The sequence below is a fragment of the Lepisma saccharinum genome, chromosome 5, assembly GCF_977018435.1.
Source record: "Lepisma saccharinum chromosome 5, izLepSacc3.1, whole genome shotgun sequence".
Lineage (NCBI taxonomy): Eukaryota > Metazoa > Arthropoda > Insecta > Zygentoma > Lepismatidae > Lepisma > Lepisma saccharinum.
The window spans coordinates 33,098,733-33,120,637 of NC_139233.1; the positions used below are offsets into that span (position 1 = coordinate 33,098,733).

At 37.5% G+C, this 21,905-nt stretch overlaps 1 protein-coding gene across 1 annotated transcript in view; it reads left to right on the plus strand.

Moving 5' to 3' along the window:
- Positions 1 to 16,388, plus strand: part of LOC145988293 (uncharacterized) — a 32,964-nt gene extending 16,576 nt beyond the window's left edge. Inside the window, exons 2-4 of the mRNA XM_083123159.1 lie at positions 6,622 to 6,680; positions 12,212 to 13,696; positions 16,259 to 16,388. Coding sequence (XP_082979285.1) covers positions 6,622 to 6,680; positions 12,212 to 13,652 — 1,500 coding nt within the window. The 3' untranslated portion in view covers positions 13,653 to 13,696; positions 16,259 to 16,388. The remainder of the gene's footprint in view (positions 1 to 6,621; positions 6,681 to 12,211; positions 13,697 to 16,258) is intronic.
- Positions 16,389 to 21,905: the final 5,517 nt, after the last annotated feature.

Below are 21,905 nucleotides of genomic sequence, written 5' to 3' on the forward strand. Positions count from 1 at the left end.
ATCGCAAATATTGTATGCGTCATCACATGAAACCCCACAGGGCGAGTCGAATGATGAAATTTGGAAAATTGGTGGTGGTCCCTTAGCAGGTTACTCGATAATTTTAGTCGGGAAAAGGGGGCAGGAACCCCTAGTTGTATAAGTCTCATAATTTCAAGACACATTTCTACGAAACATTGTTTGATATGGGACAGAGCCTGGCAGAGTGTTCGACGGGAGGGGTTAAAACGAAATTATTTAATTTCAACATACGAAGGAATTCTGTGAAATCACTCCCCAATCCAACTTCACTTAATTGAAAAATATTTCTTGGAAATAAGGGAGAGGAGCAACCTACTTCCATTAGTTTACCAATAAAATAAAGATTTCTAAGAACAACGTGACATTTTAAGATGCATGATATAAATATGATTTCATGTCTTTTTGAAAATATGAACCGAAGCTAAAATGTGGTAAAAAAATATGGATTTATATAATGAATAAAACCAGTGCCATCTTGTGCAATACATTTTAGAAAAATAGGACAGGTTAAAGAAATGACGTCACAAATATGAGACCAGTATTAATTATAATTGATAAGGTCTCGGCTGAAACAGATGGGTAGACACCCGATGTCTCATTAACGAAAATTTTAGAGAAAGTTAATATTTAATTAGATCTCTTTCCCAATCAATTTCGAATGTCCATAATTCTATCGAGTTCCTTGAAGTATTTGTGTATTCCGATCCGACAAACATCTCACGATTTGCTCAGCTGACATTGAAAAAGCATTGTGTACATGCACCAGGCGGAATTCGCACCCAGGTGCTGGTTGACTCCGGGGAAAGTTTTTCTTTCTTTTTCATTAACAGAAACTTTTCACCCGAACATGAATGTCTTAATTGTAATTGTAGAGCACGCACTTGTGCACGGATGGAGGGACTCACGCAGGTTGAAACATTATATGCAATATTTTGGAAGGTTTCGCTTTCATGTTGTGAATTAGGCCTACACGTGGGGTGTTTTCTAGAATGTAAGATATTTGTGAAAAGAATATAAATATTCATGGACGTAACTTGGGTTCTAACTTTAGGAGGGCATAATGGAACTTGCGGCTTAATGTGTTGTGTGTAAGTGTGTGTGTGTGTGAAAGGGGGGAGGGGGCAGAATCGAAAAGTTGTCCACCCCATAAAAATAGCGTCCAAGGTTATTTTCGATGTTACAAATATTACGCTTGTATTAATTTGACTCTTAGGTCTTAACCTTAACTTGAAAATTTTAACAAACCTTAATATTTTTGAGGGCAGGCGCCACCTTGCCCCCTCCAAGTTACGCCTATCAATATATATATACGTATATACATACTATATTATACACACACACATATATACGTATACTCCTGCTCATGGGTGTTCTTTGTGAGTGTCCCTTCATTCATTTCATCATTTCATCACTCATCCTCATCGTCGCGACTAGACAAAGATGACAGAAAAGCGACGCTAAATAATAAAATATAAGAAAACATGGCTCCGATACCCCTTTCTACACCCTCGATTTCAGGCACATTTCAAATATTTTCGTGAAAATATTTAGTTCCTCATAACTAACAGTGTTTGCAAATAGCGCGGAAGTTAATTTTTAAGATCTACGTGCTACGAAACTTACGTTTTTTTATGAAATTAAAATTCATTGCGCAACGTCAAAAAAGTTTTTCAGAACTTCTATGATGGCGGATGATGGATTCATTTCACAGGCGCAGGTGCAGGTGATTTTTTTTCTTCTTATGATTGACTTGTGCAATGGGAACATTTGCGATTGCGATATGTTATTTGTGTGATATATTGGCGGATTGGACATTTCAGACATTGGATTTCATTTATGCGACTTCAGAAATTGGAAATAATTATTTCTTTTTGGCAACTGCAGGCCGTAAAGGAAAGGGGGGGGGGGTTGTTTTTTCTATATAACTTTTGGGATGGGATAATTTGCGACTTCTTATTTTTATGATGGGAAGTGAGTGGAGGGTGGTATTCTGTGGAAAAGGACAACAAGGACTTTCAACGTAGGAGTTACTTCATTTTTAAACTTACAAATTCAACTTCGACCCACAATTCAATACCTGGCCTTGGTAAAAAGAGGTAAGTTACTTTCTTAGGTTTAATTTTAGCCTTCATTTTTGGTATCTTCATGTGTCAATGCGGAAAACAGTGAGAAATAGTGTTGGGGGCCAGGTGACTCGGGCCAATTTCTAACATGCCTTTAAAAGAAACTCTATAGATAAAGGCGGGGCCGCGGTAGCGGTAGTGGGCGGTAAGTCAATTACCCCAGGGGTGATTGAATGGGTGGGAATGGGTGGGAAATTTGGTGGGAAATTTGGACTCAACAATTTCAAACGACAAAATCTCAACTTTAAACGGCTGTACAGTCGTAAATACTTCTTTCCGCGCTCCAATTTTTTATATTCACAATTTCGATCACATAATCTTCATAATGAAAGAAAAAAAATTGAAAATTCGAGGGTTTAGAATAGGGTACCCGACCCGAAAACATACATATACACATGCTTTTGTACTGGACCACGGTGCTATCGTTATCGGAACTTTACTTGCAACCCTAACTAAGTAAAAGACTAACTGTATGGCATTCCTAAACCAGAAGGTTATTGCCACAGCAATGCAAGTTTCCACCGGTCCATATTCTGGTCATAGCCAACCCACTCTTGAACATTCTTATCACTATCATTCAGATGCATCTTAGTATTGTCATTCCATCTTCTTCTTGGAATTCCTACAGGTCTCTTACCATCACGCTTCCCGAACTTCTCTTTCCCCTCCCAGGCGTGCTGCATGGCCTTTCCACTGAAGTCTTCTTGATTTCATTTTTTTCATATTATCAGGAAACGAATATAGATTATGTAAACATTCTCCACTTTCCTGTTCTAACACCTCTTTTACATCCACACACTTCAACTGTTTGTAGATGTAGACTTACTCGTGGTTTCAGTGGCATAGTGGTAAGTGTTGCCATCAAGTTCAAATCCCGGGAACAACACAACGCGTAGAGAATATAAAAACGAACAACTTGTTGGAGCAACGTTTTGCTTATTGAAACCTCGTTTCGATGCTAGGAGCTCTTTAAATTTTCTATGGTGTATGAATGCAACAGAATTACTGCTATTTTATCTGTTGAATAATATTTGGTACGGTCAATAAATAAGCGGATTAATCGGATTAATGCCGTGAAAAAAACGCAATAAAGTGACAGAGCCATGAAACTTACGGGATATGTAGACCAGGCTGGGGTACGCCACATGTCTGCGAGACGAGTTCCAGACCGCGCCGCTATGTGGCAGCCCTGGCAGGGAAGGGAGGTTGTGTATGTGCAATTTGCCTCCAAGGTGCCCGTCAGTCATTTAGTGAGGCGTTCATAGTGTCAGGTGCCACAAAGGAGGAGCAAAGGGCTACACGGATAGGGAAGATTCTCATGCATCTCCTGCGGTACTTGACAGAGGGCGAGGGTTTTCTGGAGCGCATTGTGGCACTCGTCCATTGCCATACACAACCCTGCCACCTAGCGACTCGATCTGAACTGTAATATCATGTAGAGTCTAGTAGTTTCTTGATATTGTAATTTAGGCTGTACACATTGTATAACTATTATATGGTGTATATTATTAGTGCACTATAAAATAACAGTTGATATCGAAAATACTCTTAGAATTAGAATTAGAATTAGAATTTCTTTATTAGAATTAGAATTTCTTTATTCATGGGCGAAGTTCAGCCTGTGGCTGCTCTACCACTTAACCCGCAAAATCTACTACAATAAAACAGACAAAATACAATTACTACTATAACATACGAATTCCATTACATTTTCACTTCTAAATATTTCAGTAATTAACACACTAAAAAGATAAAAAAAAAAAACAATTTATCTCATTCATACACATCAAAATGTTCATCTTGGGTTCGAATCTGATCATTTTTTGTTTTGATTTGATTTCAACGTAAGCATGCTGAATCTAGTTATGTGTACTGATGATTTGTCCTTGCTCATGTAGAAGTACTTTTGTTACTGCCCTTTTAAAGCTGTTATATGTCGCACACGAGGTAGCATCTGGTGGCAGCGCATTCCAACAATATGCAGAAGCAGCTTTGAAGGATGACAGGAATATGGATTTTGAGAATCTGTCCAGATTAAGTTTCTTAGAGTGTCGAGTCATTAGGGGTCATTAGTGTGTGTACATTACAATATGTAGGCAGTACATATCATACATACACATATCGCATCTATTGAACATAACAATGAAACAATTACGGAAGATGTGAGGGTGTCGGACGTCCTCAATGACCACTTTGCTAACGTCGGTAAGTCAATATCCAACACATTCACTAACGATTTAAGGGCTAAGAAAAATGAAAGTAACAAACAAAATTAAAAAGACGCTACATATCAAGAAACCAGCTTCAGTTTTAAGCCCGTCTCACGTGATGACGATATGAAAATTCTTAAAAAACTTAACCTCAGAAAAGGTACAGATTTCGATGAAATAAGTAATCACATATTATATCTACTCGCCCCACGGATTGTCGAACCTCTCACAGATATAATTAATTTATTTTTAAAAAGCGGAATTTTTCCTAACAGTTGGAAACCCGCAAGGGTCACACCTATATTTAAAGAGGGGTCCCTGACGCAAGTAAATAATTATCGCCCCATATCAATAACTTCATCATTAAGCGGGATTCTTGAAAAGGTAATAGACAAGCAATTAGAACAATTGTTACATTCTAACAATCTACTGACAGACAGACAGTTCGCGTTTAGAAAAAATAGCTCGACAGAATTACTCGTGAAAGAATTGTTACATAACTGGCGAAATATATTAGATCGTAAAGGACAGCAATACATTGACATTATTTCTCTAGACATCAGCAAAGCATTCGACAGTGTTCAACCAAATTTATTAATACAGAAATTACATCAGCAATTCAATTTCTCTGCCATCGGATCGAAAGTTATTTATGCAATAGGAGTATCGACACAAAAGTAGGCAACTCGATTTCGAACAGTTTAAATGTAAGCTCGGTGTACCACAGGGATCTATTCTAGGTCCTAAACTGTTTAACATGTTTGTGAATGACTTCGCAGACAGGAAATTTGGGTTTGAATTATATTTGTACACAGTTGACTGACTCCTGTACTGCGCGTCAAGCAAATGAGAAAAAGTAATTGCAAATATTGAGAAAAACATGCCCGAAATTCTTGAGTGGTATCAATCTAACATGTTGAAAGTGAACGAGTCTAAGACGCAAGTATTAATAATGTCCAGTGAAAACAATAACAATACGATAATTGACAACATTAAAATAGGTTATTCCTATGTAAAACCATGTGACTCTCTCAAATATCTCGGTATGCACCTAGATAAGAATTTATCCTTTTCACATGTAAAAAAAAAATGTGTGCACGTGCAGCACCTAGAATCAAGCAGTTTCAATTTGTCTGCAAATATTATGCACATCTTGCCCACAAATTAGCGTTCTACAAAGCATTTATTAGGCCGTTACTTGAATATTGTTCCTCTGTTCCTTATGCGATTCATAGAAATAACACCACGAAACTAGAGAAAATGCAAAATTGGGCTATTCGTAGCATAAGAGATACGGCACACACGATCTCACGAGCAAGCAAAGAGCTCCAATTACCCACGCTGGAATCCAGGCGAAATTATGCATTTCTACTAAAAATTCACTAGTTAATTAACACGCACCACCACTTATTAAGGGACAAAGTAATGATTTCTAGTAATATACATTATCCCAATCTGCGATCAAATACAGTAACACCAACAGTATCCGAGTACCAAAATATAACAAGGAGAGATACGGATCAAAATCCCTGTCATCTCTGGAACGTAAAGTGTGGAACCAACTGCCTGTAAATTGCAGAACGGAGAGAAATTGGGACAAATTTAAACAACAGATTAGGACATTAATCTATGAATACTGACACCATGCCTCATCTACCTCATTGCCTCCTTCATATAACGTAGTTGCAAAAATATTTATTTTATTCTATTTCTTACATTCTTCAATTATATAAATTTATAATATTCCACTTTATGTATACTTATAAACAAATAGCATAACTCTATATTAATTCATGTAGGGCAAAAAGCTGTCTTTGAAGTTACAGATTCTATGTAAATAACATTGGAAGCTTAATTGCAACCCTGCTTTAATAATAATAATAATAATAATAATAATAATAATAATAATAAATAATAACTAAACCTTTATAGCACTAAACCATGATATATAAAGACATTCCATTTTTACTATTCTGATAATTTTCTCATAAACTTACTTGTTGATTAAATTCATGTTAAATGGATACAGCACGAATAAGTAAGGTGTCCAAATTTTTATTTTCAAATTATGGGATGGCCAAGACCATACGTTGAGATGGACCTAAAGGAAATCGGTCAGGATGGAAAAGATTGGATTCATCTTGCGCAGGATAGGGACAGATGGAAGGCTTGTGTTGCTGTAGCCATAAGCCTTTGGGTTTAAGCAAAGTTAGTAAAAATGGATGTGTAGTGTTATCTTGTACTGAAGAGTAACATTTACTTTTCAGATCCTCTGTGCTGTATTGGCTTTGGTCTTCATCGTGACAGTAGATGGGGCCAAAAAGCAGTAAGTATCAAACTGTCTGTTTTATATATTATATTTTACTTTTACATACTACTTGTTAAAAATAATATTAGAAATATTTTGTGGGAAAATTAGCTTCAGATTCTTAATAATTATTCAATGGAAAATCTGAAAGGGTTAAATTGATTTGAGTGAAAATTATGGCAAAACTATTTTAGACTATATATATATATATATATATATATATATATATATATATATATATACACAATTTACCACCGAAATTTAAAACAGTATCGAATATCGTACTCTTGCACAAAGAATACGAAAGGTCTGAGTCAAGATTAAAATAATAAATATTTTCAATATATTTTTTACAGATTTCTGAACTGCGTCATAATTCATGATAAATGCTATAAATGTCGGTCCTCTACAGTGAGACTTGCCACATGTGCACCGACATTTAGATATACGTATTTTTTTTAATGTCATTTTACACGAAATTATAAATAAAAACCGTGGGAAAGAAATATATTACATTATAAGCACTAGGCAGAAACAAGGCCGTATATAGGCTATATTTCTTATTCCTACCATTTATCGTGATGAATTACGGTCACTTCTTCAACATTATCCTCATTTTCTCCTTTTCTTTCGTAGCTTTTCCCCTCTAAGTTCGACTGGGACTTCGTTTAAAGATTTTGTGATACTCACGAAACCGTGTCCAGAGAGTTTACTTGTTATCACTTCCAAAGTTCAAATCTTTGGCGGGTGTCATTCATTAAGAACAAAGAATGCACAACCAGAACAATCTACACCACTTTCGCGGTTTATTACGTGCAATAAAAATAAATACAGAGGAGATTAAGAAAGGAATAAAACAAAAGAAAAATGTTAACGCGTTTGTTTGAAGCAAGTTCGCAATGTGATACTAGCCGTTAAGACTTATTTCAATTTGTAGTATCATATTGTACATTTCAAAGGACATTACACTATTATGGGGGCCTTAATGATATAATCTGGATCCAAACAATGTTTTCTGCATATGGAGAAGTGTAGAACACACATGGTCTATATATAGGCTATTTCGTTGAAAATGTTCTTTGTAATGGTAGCTATATGTATGACATGACCCAATCTCATATGGATATTAGCACATTACGTGGGCTACAATTTCGAAATAGAACTTTCGAAATGTAGTTGGTGGTTTAGAGTGCACAAAGTTAACTGAGGTATGACGGTCTAAAACCGTCAATTTACTCTGCTATCCAAATACCGTAAAAATGGTCATGATCGTTTTTGAAGTATTAACAGCCATTACATAGATACCCCAATTAATATAATCTTAATGATTTAGTTTCTACACAGTATATTTATGGTGCGCGGAACTGTTATTTGTAATCATTATTCATCCTCAAGCATCGTAAAATATTCAAACTTCAATTAAAAACGGGTGTGTTCGTCTTTGTAAATAACAGGCACACTGTTAAATTTTAACGGTAGAGTACTGTAAATTTTAACGGTAGAATACTGTAAATTTTGACGGTAAGGTCCAGCATTGTAGGTGGGGTGGGGGCAGCTAAATCTTGAAAGTCACTGATTTTGTGTGACCACGAAAACTGCCGCAAGTTTTTCCTTATGAGCCAAAATTGCCAAAGCAAATGATATTCCATTTGAGAGAAGTACTAATTCAAAAGATTTCTAAATAGTGGAGGAAAAAAATATTTCCTCTATTTTTACTTGCACTTCAAATGCTGCTGGTATTTTCAGGCATCTTCGCAGACCACATTTGCAAAGCTATATGGTGGTATTAATTGAAATACGATTCGGTAAGATAAACATTGGAATATGATGTATGGTCGAGGAGTGGTAATCAACTTTCAATGTGATTCAAAGATGACTGAAAAAGTTATTCTTGCTTGCAACAGTAATGTCTTGCTTCCAATGATATGTTATCCTTATTTAATGATTTGTTTTATTTTAGTTTGGTTTTCTGCTGCTTTAGGTAATTGCGAAAATGATGATGAGTGGTGATGAGATGAAATGAATGATAGAACAATCATAAACTCACAAGGATAGCACACAACAGGAGCCCCACTGAGGGTTATACTGGCTGTGAGTTCAGACGCCAGAACCTCGTTAGTGTCCCAAATGTAGTCCAGAGTGTACTACGTGGATGGAAGTTTGACACTTGAGTGTCTTCGGAAAGGGTCACTCATTACGCCCTTATTCTTAATGATAATTTCAGTTATGTTAATAATTATACCTACCATCGTGGATAGTTAACGTGTTCGAAACGCAAGGGACGTGAAATCGAAAAACACTTAAAATATAGGTAGTAAACTGATAGTAAATTACGTGAAATAAGTCTAGTAACATGATAGATAATACTTAAAGTAAACTTATTAATGAGGCACAAAATAATGTAAAAAAAATCTGGTAGTTTTGTGCAGAAGTGACGTAAAATATACCTAGCACAGTGGTAGAAAATGACGTGTGGTAGAAAAATAACAAAGAAATCCACGAACGTGGTAGAAAATAACAAAGTAAGCCTTGTAAAAATGATGCAAAATAACAAACACAAAAATACACATTACTAGTGGCAATCAAAGGTGATTCTCTCACGTTACAGCAACTGCGTAAATCAGATCAGAATTTCCCACAAATTCAAGTATTCTCGTAAAGCCGCTTACTTTTTAATAGTTAACAAAACAAATTAGCAATATATTCCCAAGATAAATTCTCTTCAGAATTTCTCAAGAATGTTTTTCATTGTTTCTTTAAGATTCTTGTGCAGTTTTCTCCATGCTTTTAAACTTTTCAACCATGTTGCCTCCACATAATATTAGTATTGCCAACCTATGCGGAATATCACTAAGTGAAGGAATTTTTCACTATAATTGGCAAACATAGGAACTAATTTGTCAGATCGAGTATATCGTGTTAATTTTTGTACAAAATATTCGTAAGTGGTGTTTTATTTTTTATTTTATCTTAAAGGGCCATCGTGTAGTAGCAACCAAGAATGTAATAGTTCTTTTGCATTCTCGTTAAATTTATTTCCATTAACCACATATATATGAACTGAAATAATATTTGCCATGCCATAACAGACAAACAACAACAAGAAGAAAAGAGCTACTAAGAGCTCTTGTGATTGGTTAGGCGTCTGCCAAAACTAAGGAAAAGAAAGAAGCATCTGTTGTCAGCGTTAAGGATACAACCCCAGCATTTGCCCCGACTGACAGAGGAAACCATGAGATTTGAACTTTCGACCTTCTGATTACTTCTCTTTTCTCAATTAATAAATTCTTACATAAATGCATTATTATAGAAACAGAAGACACAAGGTCAACGTAATATTTTTTTATAATAAAAAAATATTTGTAGTAATATTATTTTTATACAAATCAATTCTGGGAACAGCAATGATAAAAAAATTATTGTTAATATAAGTAGACCCAAGTTAATAAAGTATTTTCGATGTGAGCAACGTATTCTTGTGGGTCCCTTGAGATAGATGAGATAAACTGTTTATGACACCAACTTAAAACATAATTTCACATTCCCCACTAGAGTGACAATGCACAAAAATGGTTAGCAACACTACATGAAGATCTGAGAAACGAATGTTAGGTGCAACTGTTGAACTCTTGTTCTTCCTTGGTATCTTTTTGTTCTGTTGAAATATAAACTCGTCACAAGAAAGTTAAAGTTGTCAAGTGCAAGGTGAAATTCGTGTTCGCTTTCAATTTAGAAATCTAAGACTTACCAGTAATATATCAATGAGCACTTCGTGTCAAATACAAGTTTATCACCACAATCGTGTTCTTTATGGTCGCCGATTTTCTAAGGAGATAATATGAACGCAATATAAAGAAAAGATATGGGTTCTTGATTAAACAATATAATAATATCGAGTAAATACTTACCTAAGGTGACCCTGAGTTTCATATTCACAGGTGCTTCACACATGGTACCACATAATCCATCTGGAAACGATAGAAATACGAAATTATTTTTAAGAAGGCCTATAAAACAACATTTACATATGTGCACACATGGAAAAGGTTTAAACATGCAACATTATAGAACAGTGAAGTGGAGAATGTTACAGAATACTGAACTCACAATCTACATTCACTCCCTCATATTATTAGAATAATCAAGACTTTGGCGGACTGGCCATGTAGCATGCATGGGAGAGGATAGAAAAGTCTACAGGGTTCTTTTTAGGAAACCTAGTGGTAAGAGACCCGTGTGAAGGCCAAGACAAAGACAGAAATTTGCAATGATGGTCAATTGATCTTGCTCATTATAAAGACACCTGGAAAACATATGTTGCCGTGGCAATAAACCTTTGGGTTTAGAAGTGCCAGAGAGTTATTAATTAATTAATTTAGTTTGCAACATTTGAGTCAAATTTATGCTCAGATAGGCTACTAAGGATTGGACCTACAGTGTAAAGTGGGATTTGAACCATTGTAATGTGCCTCCATCAGGCATCGAACACAAGATCCCTTGAGCACCCGCAAAGGCCAGTGGTGTGTCATCGCCCCCAGATCATGTCACAATCACGACAGCATATCTATTACTATACTATTACTGAAAGTAATTATTTTAAACTTTACTACATCTACTCATCCTAAATGCATCCTTTTTTCATCTAAGTAATTTAATATGCTGCACCTAGAAGCAAAAGCGACTAGAAACTAGCCAAAGTAAATAAATACGAGCTCGTATGTATAAAATTATGCATGTTAGATTTATGTGATTTTCCACATAACACGGAAATCCCTTCAAATTTTACCTTCAAACTGCTCACACTGCCGAAGATGATTTATGTATTGATTATTACAACCAGATTCATAAGGAAGCTCACACACAATGGTAGTAGTAGCTTCATTCTTCCTAGAAGAAGCACGATACATGTTTCTCACTTTTTAAAATGCAAAAGTAAATGAAAGCATTCGCACTGGAGACACTCCGTCTGTGTGTGAGCTTTCCAACTCACTCTTTACCTTCACGGCTACGTGAAGTTATTGTGTACGGTAAAAACATTAGAACAGCTCCAAGAGCACATAACAAATGATCTTATTAGTTGTACTTCGCATGTTACAAAATCACCTACATATTTGCGACGTCACCATATTGAACCTGGCTGACAATCGTCCTGCTATTTCAATTTGTTTATGGATGTCTGTAATCGAAAATAAACAGTGGATTTTTAAGCTTAACGGTGCTTAGAATCACTAATAAAGTGTTATAATTATACCCAAAACTGACAACTATTGAATTATTCTAATTGTGGTAGAATTGTGGTAAGTTAGCAAAACACATGCCACGAGAAGATTGAAAGATATGCTGTCGAATAGCTGAGATAGTGGATCTGTTGACGAATAACATTATGAAGTAATTAACGGCCACACACCTTATACATGTACATCTCTACAAACCACAAAACATATGTAAGACTGCACAGCATTATTACTTGACCACAAGTGTCCTTCAAGAGTATTAGAAAACAAAACTTTATAAAAATTGACTAATTTTTGCATTTTTTTTTCTTTCAGCATCCACATCAGAATCCACGTGCCCTACTACATGAAAGATATTCTCCACAAGAAGATCAAGCAAATGCTTCTCCCTCATCACATTCACCATACCGACCACAAGGATCTGCACAAGTATCATCACCATAATCACCACCATCATCGTATCCATCCGGATCATCTACACAGTCATCAAGACCATCTACACAGCCATAAAGAACATCTCCACAGTCATCAAGACCATCTACACAGCCATAAAGAACATCTCCATAGTCATCAAGACCATCTGCATAAACGGCCTGAACATGTTCACAAGCGGCCGGAAGAAGACACCGGATACAAGATCCATGAACATCAAGATGAGTCGGACTACGGTATACAAAACTATGCCAACAGTTACGGGTATGGTTCGGAAGCAGACCTGGGAGCGCATGGTGTGAACCTGGATCACGATTATGGAGAGCATGTTGATTACAGGGAAGGTGGGAATCTATTGCAGGACATTATTCCACATATGCTGTACAGTCATGGTAGTTCACAGTATGGACATGGTAGTTCACAGTATGGCCATGGTAGTTCACAGTATGGTCATGGTAGTTCACAGTATGGTCATGGTAGCTCGCAGTATGATCATGGTAACTCGCAGTACGATCATGGTAACTCGCAGTATGATCATGGTAGCTCACAGTATTCCTATGGCCATGGTGCTAATGTAGGATACGAGCAAGTTACCGACGCAGATGCTTACAGGCAGAAAGAAAACCTAAGTACCACTTCAGAACATCAAAACCATGTAGGAAACACCGACTACTACCAGACAGTAAGTGTGAATAATCATGGTTACTCCGGTACTGCTAGCCATCAAAGTGTAAATGTGGGCTCTGACAACCACGACGACAATCTAGGATACAGTTATGGTACTGTAGGGTACTCCTATGGTGTGGCAGGAAACCTGGGATACCATCAAGAGCCTCAAACAAGCGACAACGCTCTTCAAGATGATCAAGGTTACCATAACAGTGTAGACGCTCATCACCAGGAGAATCACGGACACTACCATGCTGGTGAAGCAAGCCTTGGACATCACAGGGGTGTCATCATAGATGTTCACAACCATCCAAATACTCTGGGTCACCAATACACTTCAAGCCTAGGACAACATCAAAATGCAGACACTCACATCCAGGCTGCTAGTCTGAGATATAAGCATCAAGCTGCTCACGACACCAAAAGCAAGGATCTCGACAATACCAAAGGTGGTATTCATACATATGTGCACAATGGAAATCCTGCTTACAGTGTGGAGGCCATGTCACACCATGATCTGAGAACAAGTACAGCAAAAAAGCAATCGAATTATGTGAAGTTCATTCCAGTAGGCATTATTAACTACAGCAATGGAGTGAGTAGTATTGTTCCTCTACGAAATCTTGCAGTCTACAATGGTGTTCGGAATCAATGAACCTGCAAAGAACTAGTCAGCAGCGAGAAAAGACTGTAATTAAAGTAAGTGTCATTTTTATCTCTTGCAAATAAAGTTTCAGACAATACACCAATAAAAAACACATAGTTGAGATTAATCAGGGTCAAAACCATGCAGTTCCTGCGTTAGACAATTGCAGGACTGTTAAGGGTATAGCAAAAAAAACATCGCAAAGAGTAAAGTTTAAGGCGTGGTGTAATGTAACACTCCAGGTGCTGCACAGGAATCCCCATCATGCAATGACAATTTTGGTGTCTCCAAGACCAAATATGGAGGCGCGTTGTGCACTAATTAGGCTACGTGTTACTACACTATTTACTGGGTGGGGTACATCCCCGGGCCCCTTTCAGAAGTGAATAAATATATGCTAACAATCTGGCATAACTTGAACTAAACATGCAATGCGTCACTGTGGTGTTAGCAGGAGTGGCTCAAGATAAAATTGTTACCCGGCCGAGGTAGATTTTTGCCGCCACTCCTACTTTCCAATCCTCCTCCCATTTCTACCCTGGTTCCCGTACTTTCCACCTTCCTTCAATGAAGAAAAAACGGCCATATCATATATTTGCGGTTTTCATGATGAAAAATAATACCTAATTTTTAAGTACGTTAAGTATTTCTGTTAAAGAACACGTTTTTTGTAGGAATGTGTTTCATTTAATACCTACACATTGACATCAAAATAACAGAGATATCTTACCTTAAAATTCCTACATGATTTTGCAGTATGCTTATTATTTATGTTATGTAATTACTTCAGTTAATTTTGGTCTACAAATTCAAGCACTGTTATAACAAATATCCACGCTTATGTAATCAGAAACAAGGTTTGGCGCTACTCAACAGGGACGCCCGGTACGGTAGTCTGAATCGCCCCTGGCCATTTGTAGTGGTTAATAAGCTGCTTACATTTTAAGTGTGCTAACAAGTAAAGGGTCACTTACGGTGAAACAAGATGCCCGGTAATGCATACATTTTTGGAAAGTACTCATCTTAACTAAGGTACAGGTAAAGTGTTAGAGGCAATGGGTCCGAGGTTAAGGAGAGAAGGGGTCTCAAAGTTAACATGGGAGTCTATGGGAAGACCCTCAAATCCGTCGCCAACTGACGCTAAAACACTAGTGTTTCACTCCAAACATAGAGTGATGAGAGTTTTAGAGGAAATGAATGTCCAACTACTGAACACAACCAAATAATAACACATTTTGTTATGAAATTTGAAATAATTTGTTATTGTTATTTAGATGACGAGCCCGGAACCTGGGTTTCGCCTTATGATTTCTGCTTGGGCTCGATCGGAACCGACAAGTGCTTCAAGTGCAACGAAATCGAATTTGTAATGTGTGCTCACTGCGAGATGAGCATTTGTATTAACCACGCACTGTTCTCTGAACTTCACATTGAGTGTATCACTCTTCGAATGCAATTACCATGTTTCCTGCTTCCCAATAACAAATGACTTTCAAATTTCATAACAAAATGTGTTATTATTTGGTTTGTTCAGTAGTTGGACATTCATTTCCTCTAAAAATCTCATCACTCTATGTTTGGAGTGAATCATTACTAGCAGTTTAGCGTCAGTTGGCGTCGGGTTTTACGGTCTTCCCATAGACTCCCATGTTAACTTTGAAACCCTTTATCTCCTTAACCTCCGACCCACTGCCTCTAATACTTATCCTGTACCTTAGTTAAGATGAGTACTTTCCACAAAATATATGCATTACCGGGCAACTTGTTTCACCGAAAGTGATCCTTTACATGTAAGAAGGTATATCGGAGGGTAGAGATAAGGCTACTGGTATTCATAATATTGACAGATGAAAGCATGCTTATGCATAATACACAATTGTAAGAAAAATAACTTGCCCAAGCACTCTCTCTCACTCTCTCTCTCTTTTGCATTTTTGTTGACAACTTTTCTTTCTGCAATTACAAATAAAATCTCTATTGTGCTTCGTTTCATATGAACCGTACTTAACGTTCTACCAATAAGAAAGACACTACAAGAAGTCTCAGCTAGTTACTTCAATGAAATTGTTTTTTCCCATCAATTCATTCCAAATTTTGCAATTCCGTTTAGGTGATTTTAAAAAGAAAATCGTCATTATTTGTTCATGAAACATACTTCTAAACTATTTTTCTATGTTTCATCTATCTCTATAGTTCCCATTCGATACTGAATGCTAGAGTATGATAGTTACAAAAATGATATCGTCATTGTAAAATGTTGTAAGCGTGAGAAAATGCGACATCTAACAAAACATGACTACAAAATAAACAATGGTTGCTTTCCCACATTTCCAGATTTTGTGACATGTTCTTTAGGTATTTGAAAGTTTTAGGAAATATCCAAACTTAACATAATTCAGACCAAAAAAATCTCATTCCAGAAAAAATACCATGAGACTTTGTACTAAAATATGGTGTAGTTAAAATTTCAAAGTACTGCATAAAATTATAATTGGTTTAATGTTATGACCACTGATGGCAGAATGGTTTTCATTTTGACAATTTTTATAATGAATAATACAATTTCATATATTCCTTGTTTTCTAATGAGTTTATTTTTATTTTTATAATTTCAGCTGTGAAAGAGGTTGAGCAAATAATCTCAGGAAGCCTCTGCAAGACATGTGTACATTTACACCAACTTGTTGAACTGTCGATATTTTCTTCTATATTGTTATTTAATTAATTTTTGTACATAAGTATATTGTTGGCAATAAAGGCAATAATAAATAATGTACACCTGTTTTCTTCTTAATCTGCTTATGTTAATATTAATGAAACCACGTAGAGGCGACATGATATACAGTATAAAAAAAATGGCCATATCCGAGCGACAAACAAGCGCCAAATAACACGTGCAGCAAGCTTTTCGTTTTGCTTCGTTATGAAACATTGCATTTACTTCTAAATGTTACTTCAGTATAAAGTACAATTCAGATTAAGTACAGCTGTTTTGTAAATAGTTGGCCGGGCTACATTGTAATCAAAGCTTTCGCAAACTACACTCTTTAATAAGAATAAAGCTCGAAAAAATAGAAAAACACTAATTTAAATAAAATAAAAACTTCCCCAATAGTCCAGAAATTTCGAATACTCTAAGTCCTTGATGGCGTAGTTGCAAGGTCTTTGCCTTGAAATTAAGGGGTCCGGGTACGATACCTGGTCGAGGCACATAGTGATTTAAACTTTACGTCTGGTACAGATTAGCCTATCTGTGCAAAAAGTGGACTTAAATAAAAAAAACTCAAACCCAATAGCCTAAGTTGTTTTCTGCATTATAGGTGTCGAAAATTTCTTTGTAAATTCAACTTTGATTTATGAAATCTATCATATATAAAAATGGATATATATGTGTGTGGGTGTGTGTGTATATATGTTTGTTCCGGCGTAATTCTCGAACGCCTGAAGCAATTTCAACCAAACTTGGTACACGTATCACTTGCAATCTGGAAAGAATATTTTTGGGGTAAGACACCCCTGGCACCCCTAGGGGTGGGGTGGGAAGGGGTGACATGTAAAAATAATCAAGAACGACCGATATTAAATTCCGCACAAACAGACATCCGTGACTCTATGCAATCCAGCACAACGACAGTGTTTCTCGGGTTGTGTAACATTCAGGTTGTTGCGAATGGAATACATTGTTTTCGTGACACTCCCAATGCGGCTCAACTTCACGTTCATAACCTATCGGCAAGGGTGAAGGGGGTGAAAAATAAAATGCCACAAATGGTCTAGATTAGTGTCGAATCCATAGTTTTCGGAGTCGCTAAGCTAATTGGTGACATTCACTTGAACATTTAAAATTAGTTACATTTTACATTCATTATTTTCCTGTCTAATACAAGATTGGGATAAATAAATACCCAGGCAACGCCAGGTAATTAGCTAGTTCGTAATAAATATCTTCAGGGAGTAATGGTGTGAAGAAGTTGAAATTTCCATATACACATACGTTTAGAATGGATCATGCTGAAGTAACAAAAAGAACACAAACACACAAATAACGTTTATGAAATTTGTGACTTTCAACAAACCCCTCCAACGAAAATGTATTCTGTGCACCACGCCCCTGATCGGCAACATGTTTCCAAAATCTGGCGAAGTGTGATGTGTACATGACTGTACAATAATGGGGACATCGATAAAGCAAAAAGCCACAATAGCGAAATGTACAATCTATATTCACCTGAAACTCAGCCACGTATGAAAAAACTGACGTAAAAGTGCTTGTCACGGCATCGTTGGATGGTTGGGGGGAAAGAGGGAGGGAGGTTGAAGTTATCACAGCACAGAATCGAAAGTCAGAAAGCAACACGTGTAAATGAAATCGCGAACATCGGCCACAACATCGAAACAGGCCTATTTCTCTTCGCTCGGGAACTCAGAGGACAAGGGAATTCCCTGCACAAAGGAACTCGACAGGAAAATTGGATTGTTGGGGCCGCCGCGGGAAGAATGCTGCTTTCCAACAATGCTGAGAAAAACTGTGTCTGGGAGACTGCTCGCATTCGCAGTAAACCCAAGAAAGATGAGTGAACTTGCATTTAGATTGACTGATTGATTGATTTGGTGTGTTAAGTCTACTTTATGCCCAGCAAGGCTAATCCGGACTGGACCTACAGTTTAAAGTGGGATCCGAACCACCATGTGCCTCCACCGAGTATCGAACCCGCGACTCCTTGATTACAAGGCGAAGACGCTACCAAACTTGAATTTATAGATCGAAATGCATGCCGTAATGGTATTCGAAGTCTTCGCTTCGGTATGGATGTCATTCTCTTTTTCTTTATTTATTCCTCTGTTTCTTAGTTTTTCTTTCATCTGTCTCTCTCTCATTCTTTATTTCTCTATGACTATATCCCTCTCTCTTCCTTCCTTCGTTTTTCAATCTTTCCTTGTTTTCTTTCTCCGTTTTTCAATCATCCTTCTTGACTGTGTCTCCATTTTTGTCTCTCTATCAATCTTTCTTCCTGTCTTCCCTCATTATTCTCTTATTCAATCTTTCTTTCTATCTCCGTTCTTCAATCCTTTTCTTCTCTTTCTGTCTTTCCTTACTTTTCGTTCTTCTTCCTTTTCCCAATCCCTTCCTGTCTCCCTCTTCTTCTATTTCTATACATCTTATTATCCTTCCTTCTTTCCTCCTAACACAATGTCTTCCTTTGTTTTCCCGTCAGTTTATCTCTTAATTCGCCTCGGTTGTTTTTTGCTCTCTTTATCAGTCTCACCTCCTTCTTCTTCAGTTGGGTGTCAATGTCCGAGCGACATTTTTCAACCATGCCCCATACGTTTATATTTTTCCCATAAGGACAAAGAGCTTCCCTTATGGCGCAGTCTAGCGTCGTCGCCTTGTAATGAAGGGGTCCAAGAAACGCATACATTTTACTTTACTGATACTATAAAGATGACTCGGCTGGAGGATGATCACTCATTTCGTTGCCTTCTCTAATAGCTTTCCCCCGCCGTTCTCATACTTCTCCCAGGCATTTCCCCACTTGCTGCCCAGCTTCCATTATCTTTATTCTGTCGTCCAGCACTTCTATCACCTCCCTCCCTGTTAAGTTTTTTATCCATTTGTTCCTTAGGTCACGTGTAGAAGGGCAGTTCAGTAGGATATGCTTCCCGTCTCCTCCCCAAAGGACATATCGTTAACCCTGCTTCGTTTCTCTTTCTTAGTTGTTTCCACCCCCTAATCTAAACCATGCCAGCGCGCCTCTTTCATTTTTTTCCAACAACCTGGATATATTTCGCTTTCCCCCATTCTTTTACTTTTAGCTGTTCCCTGATTGAGGTCTTTGTTTGGCAGTCTGCTATTATTTCTTGTCTGTCTATGTTCAGTAACCTGTCTCTGATTTGATTTTCTGTTGGGATCAACTCCCTTCCTCCCTCTTCCCATACCCAACCCATTCCGCTATTATAGTCCGCGCGTTTATTATGTCCCCATCGGCAACCCTTTTATAAAACTTAACACTGACAACAATAGCAAACAATAGCCAAGCCGCTCCCGATAAGCGCGTGCACTCAGACGTTGTTGCCACATTTTCTTTACTTACATTTCTTGTAGTTGCAAGGCTCCTCTCATTATTTTTTGCTCCATAACCACGTGCGGGGTTGATTCTTTTTAACTAGTTGTGTTGTGTTATGGTGCTGTTTTGTTGCTTTGTTATAGTGTTGTGCTTCTAGTTTTTTCCTTAGACTTTGCATAAAGCAAGTTATCACTCACGGCTGCTAGTGAAAATCCTAAGTATGAAGACAAAACTGCAGAATATTATTTCCTTCATGGAGAGCACAGGTGCCCACCCCCCTCAAAGCCAATGGCTCATTCCCCCCAAAAATCATGTCATGCGTCCCCCCAGATTATATCATGTGCCCCCCAAAAACATCATTCGCACCCTCAAACCATATCGTAATTCCCACAAAGTATTTAATTACGACAGTGTGTCTACCGAAAGTAACTTTTTTCTTAGCTTTACAGAACACTATACTTGATCTGCCCTTATTCTCTAAACAAGGGTGCCCATCACTCAAGACCACCCCTAAAATCGTTCATAAACCCACTAAAATAGTTTGGATGAATGTGTAATAGATGATGTCTATTTGAATGAAATACCATGTTACATTGTCCATATTTTTTGATTGTTCGATTTTCGAAAAAAACTTAAAGCTAGCACATTGATTGGTTAAATGTAGTAAATTAAAATATGTAAATATGCATATAAATAGTATTTTTGAGTGGGTTTATAAAACTCAATTTGAGTATTTAACACGTTTAATTCAGAATCCCCCCCAGAACACCGGTGTCAATTAAGGCCTAATATGTCAGAGTTGGATATTTCTCCCCCCCCCTTTCGATAATACCCTTAAACACTTCCTTTTTAATCTTTATCTGTATTTATTTTCTCTTTCCATATTCTTTAATCTTGTTTCTCTTTCTTTTTCTTTTTTCCTTACAATTTCCTTCTGCTTTTCCTCTTTATCTCTTCAATTTGGCAACATCGCTTTCCTACTCCAGTTTGTTGCTTCTACTTCAAAAGAAAACCGCCAGCTTGGGTGTTTCTTTTAACAAAGAGTACCGCTCCCTTTGTTAACCGCTGGGGATATAATGAACGCGCGGACTTTATATAAGAGATTTTTCACTTCCAGACCCCAGCTGTAAACGTTTTCCTCCCTTGTCTGTATTTCCAAACATTGTCCCGTCAGCGTAGTGATAATGTGATAATCTTGTGATAATCGCATCCAATATTTAACAACCCTCATCCGTGCTTGTACCGCGTCTCTGTTCAGGCCCAATTACTTGAGAATCCTAAAGTTGGCCGTACCTCTGCTTGCGCCCGTTACTCTCTTATACAATTCGGTTTGTATGCCAATTATTGTGTTGTCCCCCCTTAACAATAGCAATAATAACACATAAGGACAAGACGCCTAGAAAGTAGGCATCTCCCCGAACGTGCTCTCCGACCTTAAAAGTAATTGGATTTCTTGTAAATTTTGTACCAGGCTATGCATCTCCCCAACCTATTGATTTCACCCCAGAGCATCCCCCCAGCTAACACTGCTTCCCCCGAAAAAAAAATACCATGCCTGCTCCACCCTGAGAAAAAATACCTTCGGACGTTCATGGATGAAGTGGTCAAATTTCCTGATAAAATACAATGGAAGTGATGATATGATGGGAAACCTGAAGATTCGAACCCATGATCTCTCTCTTCCCATCCTATCGGCCCTGCTTTTATGCTGCTTTGACAAAATCTTCAACGTCTTGTTCCCAGCGATGATAAAAAGGCCCCTGGGAAGCAGCTGATTAAGAGTGATCATATCTTTAGATCACAGATAGAACCTTATTCGCAAGTATGCTGATATAATAAGTGGTTCGGGCAAAATATCACAGGAAACCAGCACATCCGACAATACCTTTACCCAGAGACTAAGTGAATAAGAAGACTTTTTCTGAAGGAACGCAGATAAGCAGGAGAAATTAACGCCAAGGGAAAAGCTGTGGCTGTCACGGACTGACGTTTGACGTACGAAGTGAGCTATGAAGAACAATGACAATGCCAAGACAAAAGAGTGGCGTGCATTGTTGATATGGGAGCTCCTTCCTATTTGTTGCGACGATGCATTGTTTCTCCCCTCCGCGGAGGGAAGGAGGGGAGGGTACAGCCTGCACGAGGCGTGGCTAGGCGTATATAATAAAGGGAAATTTCAAGGTTCGCCGAATTTTTG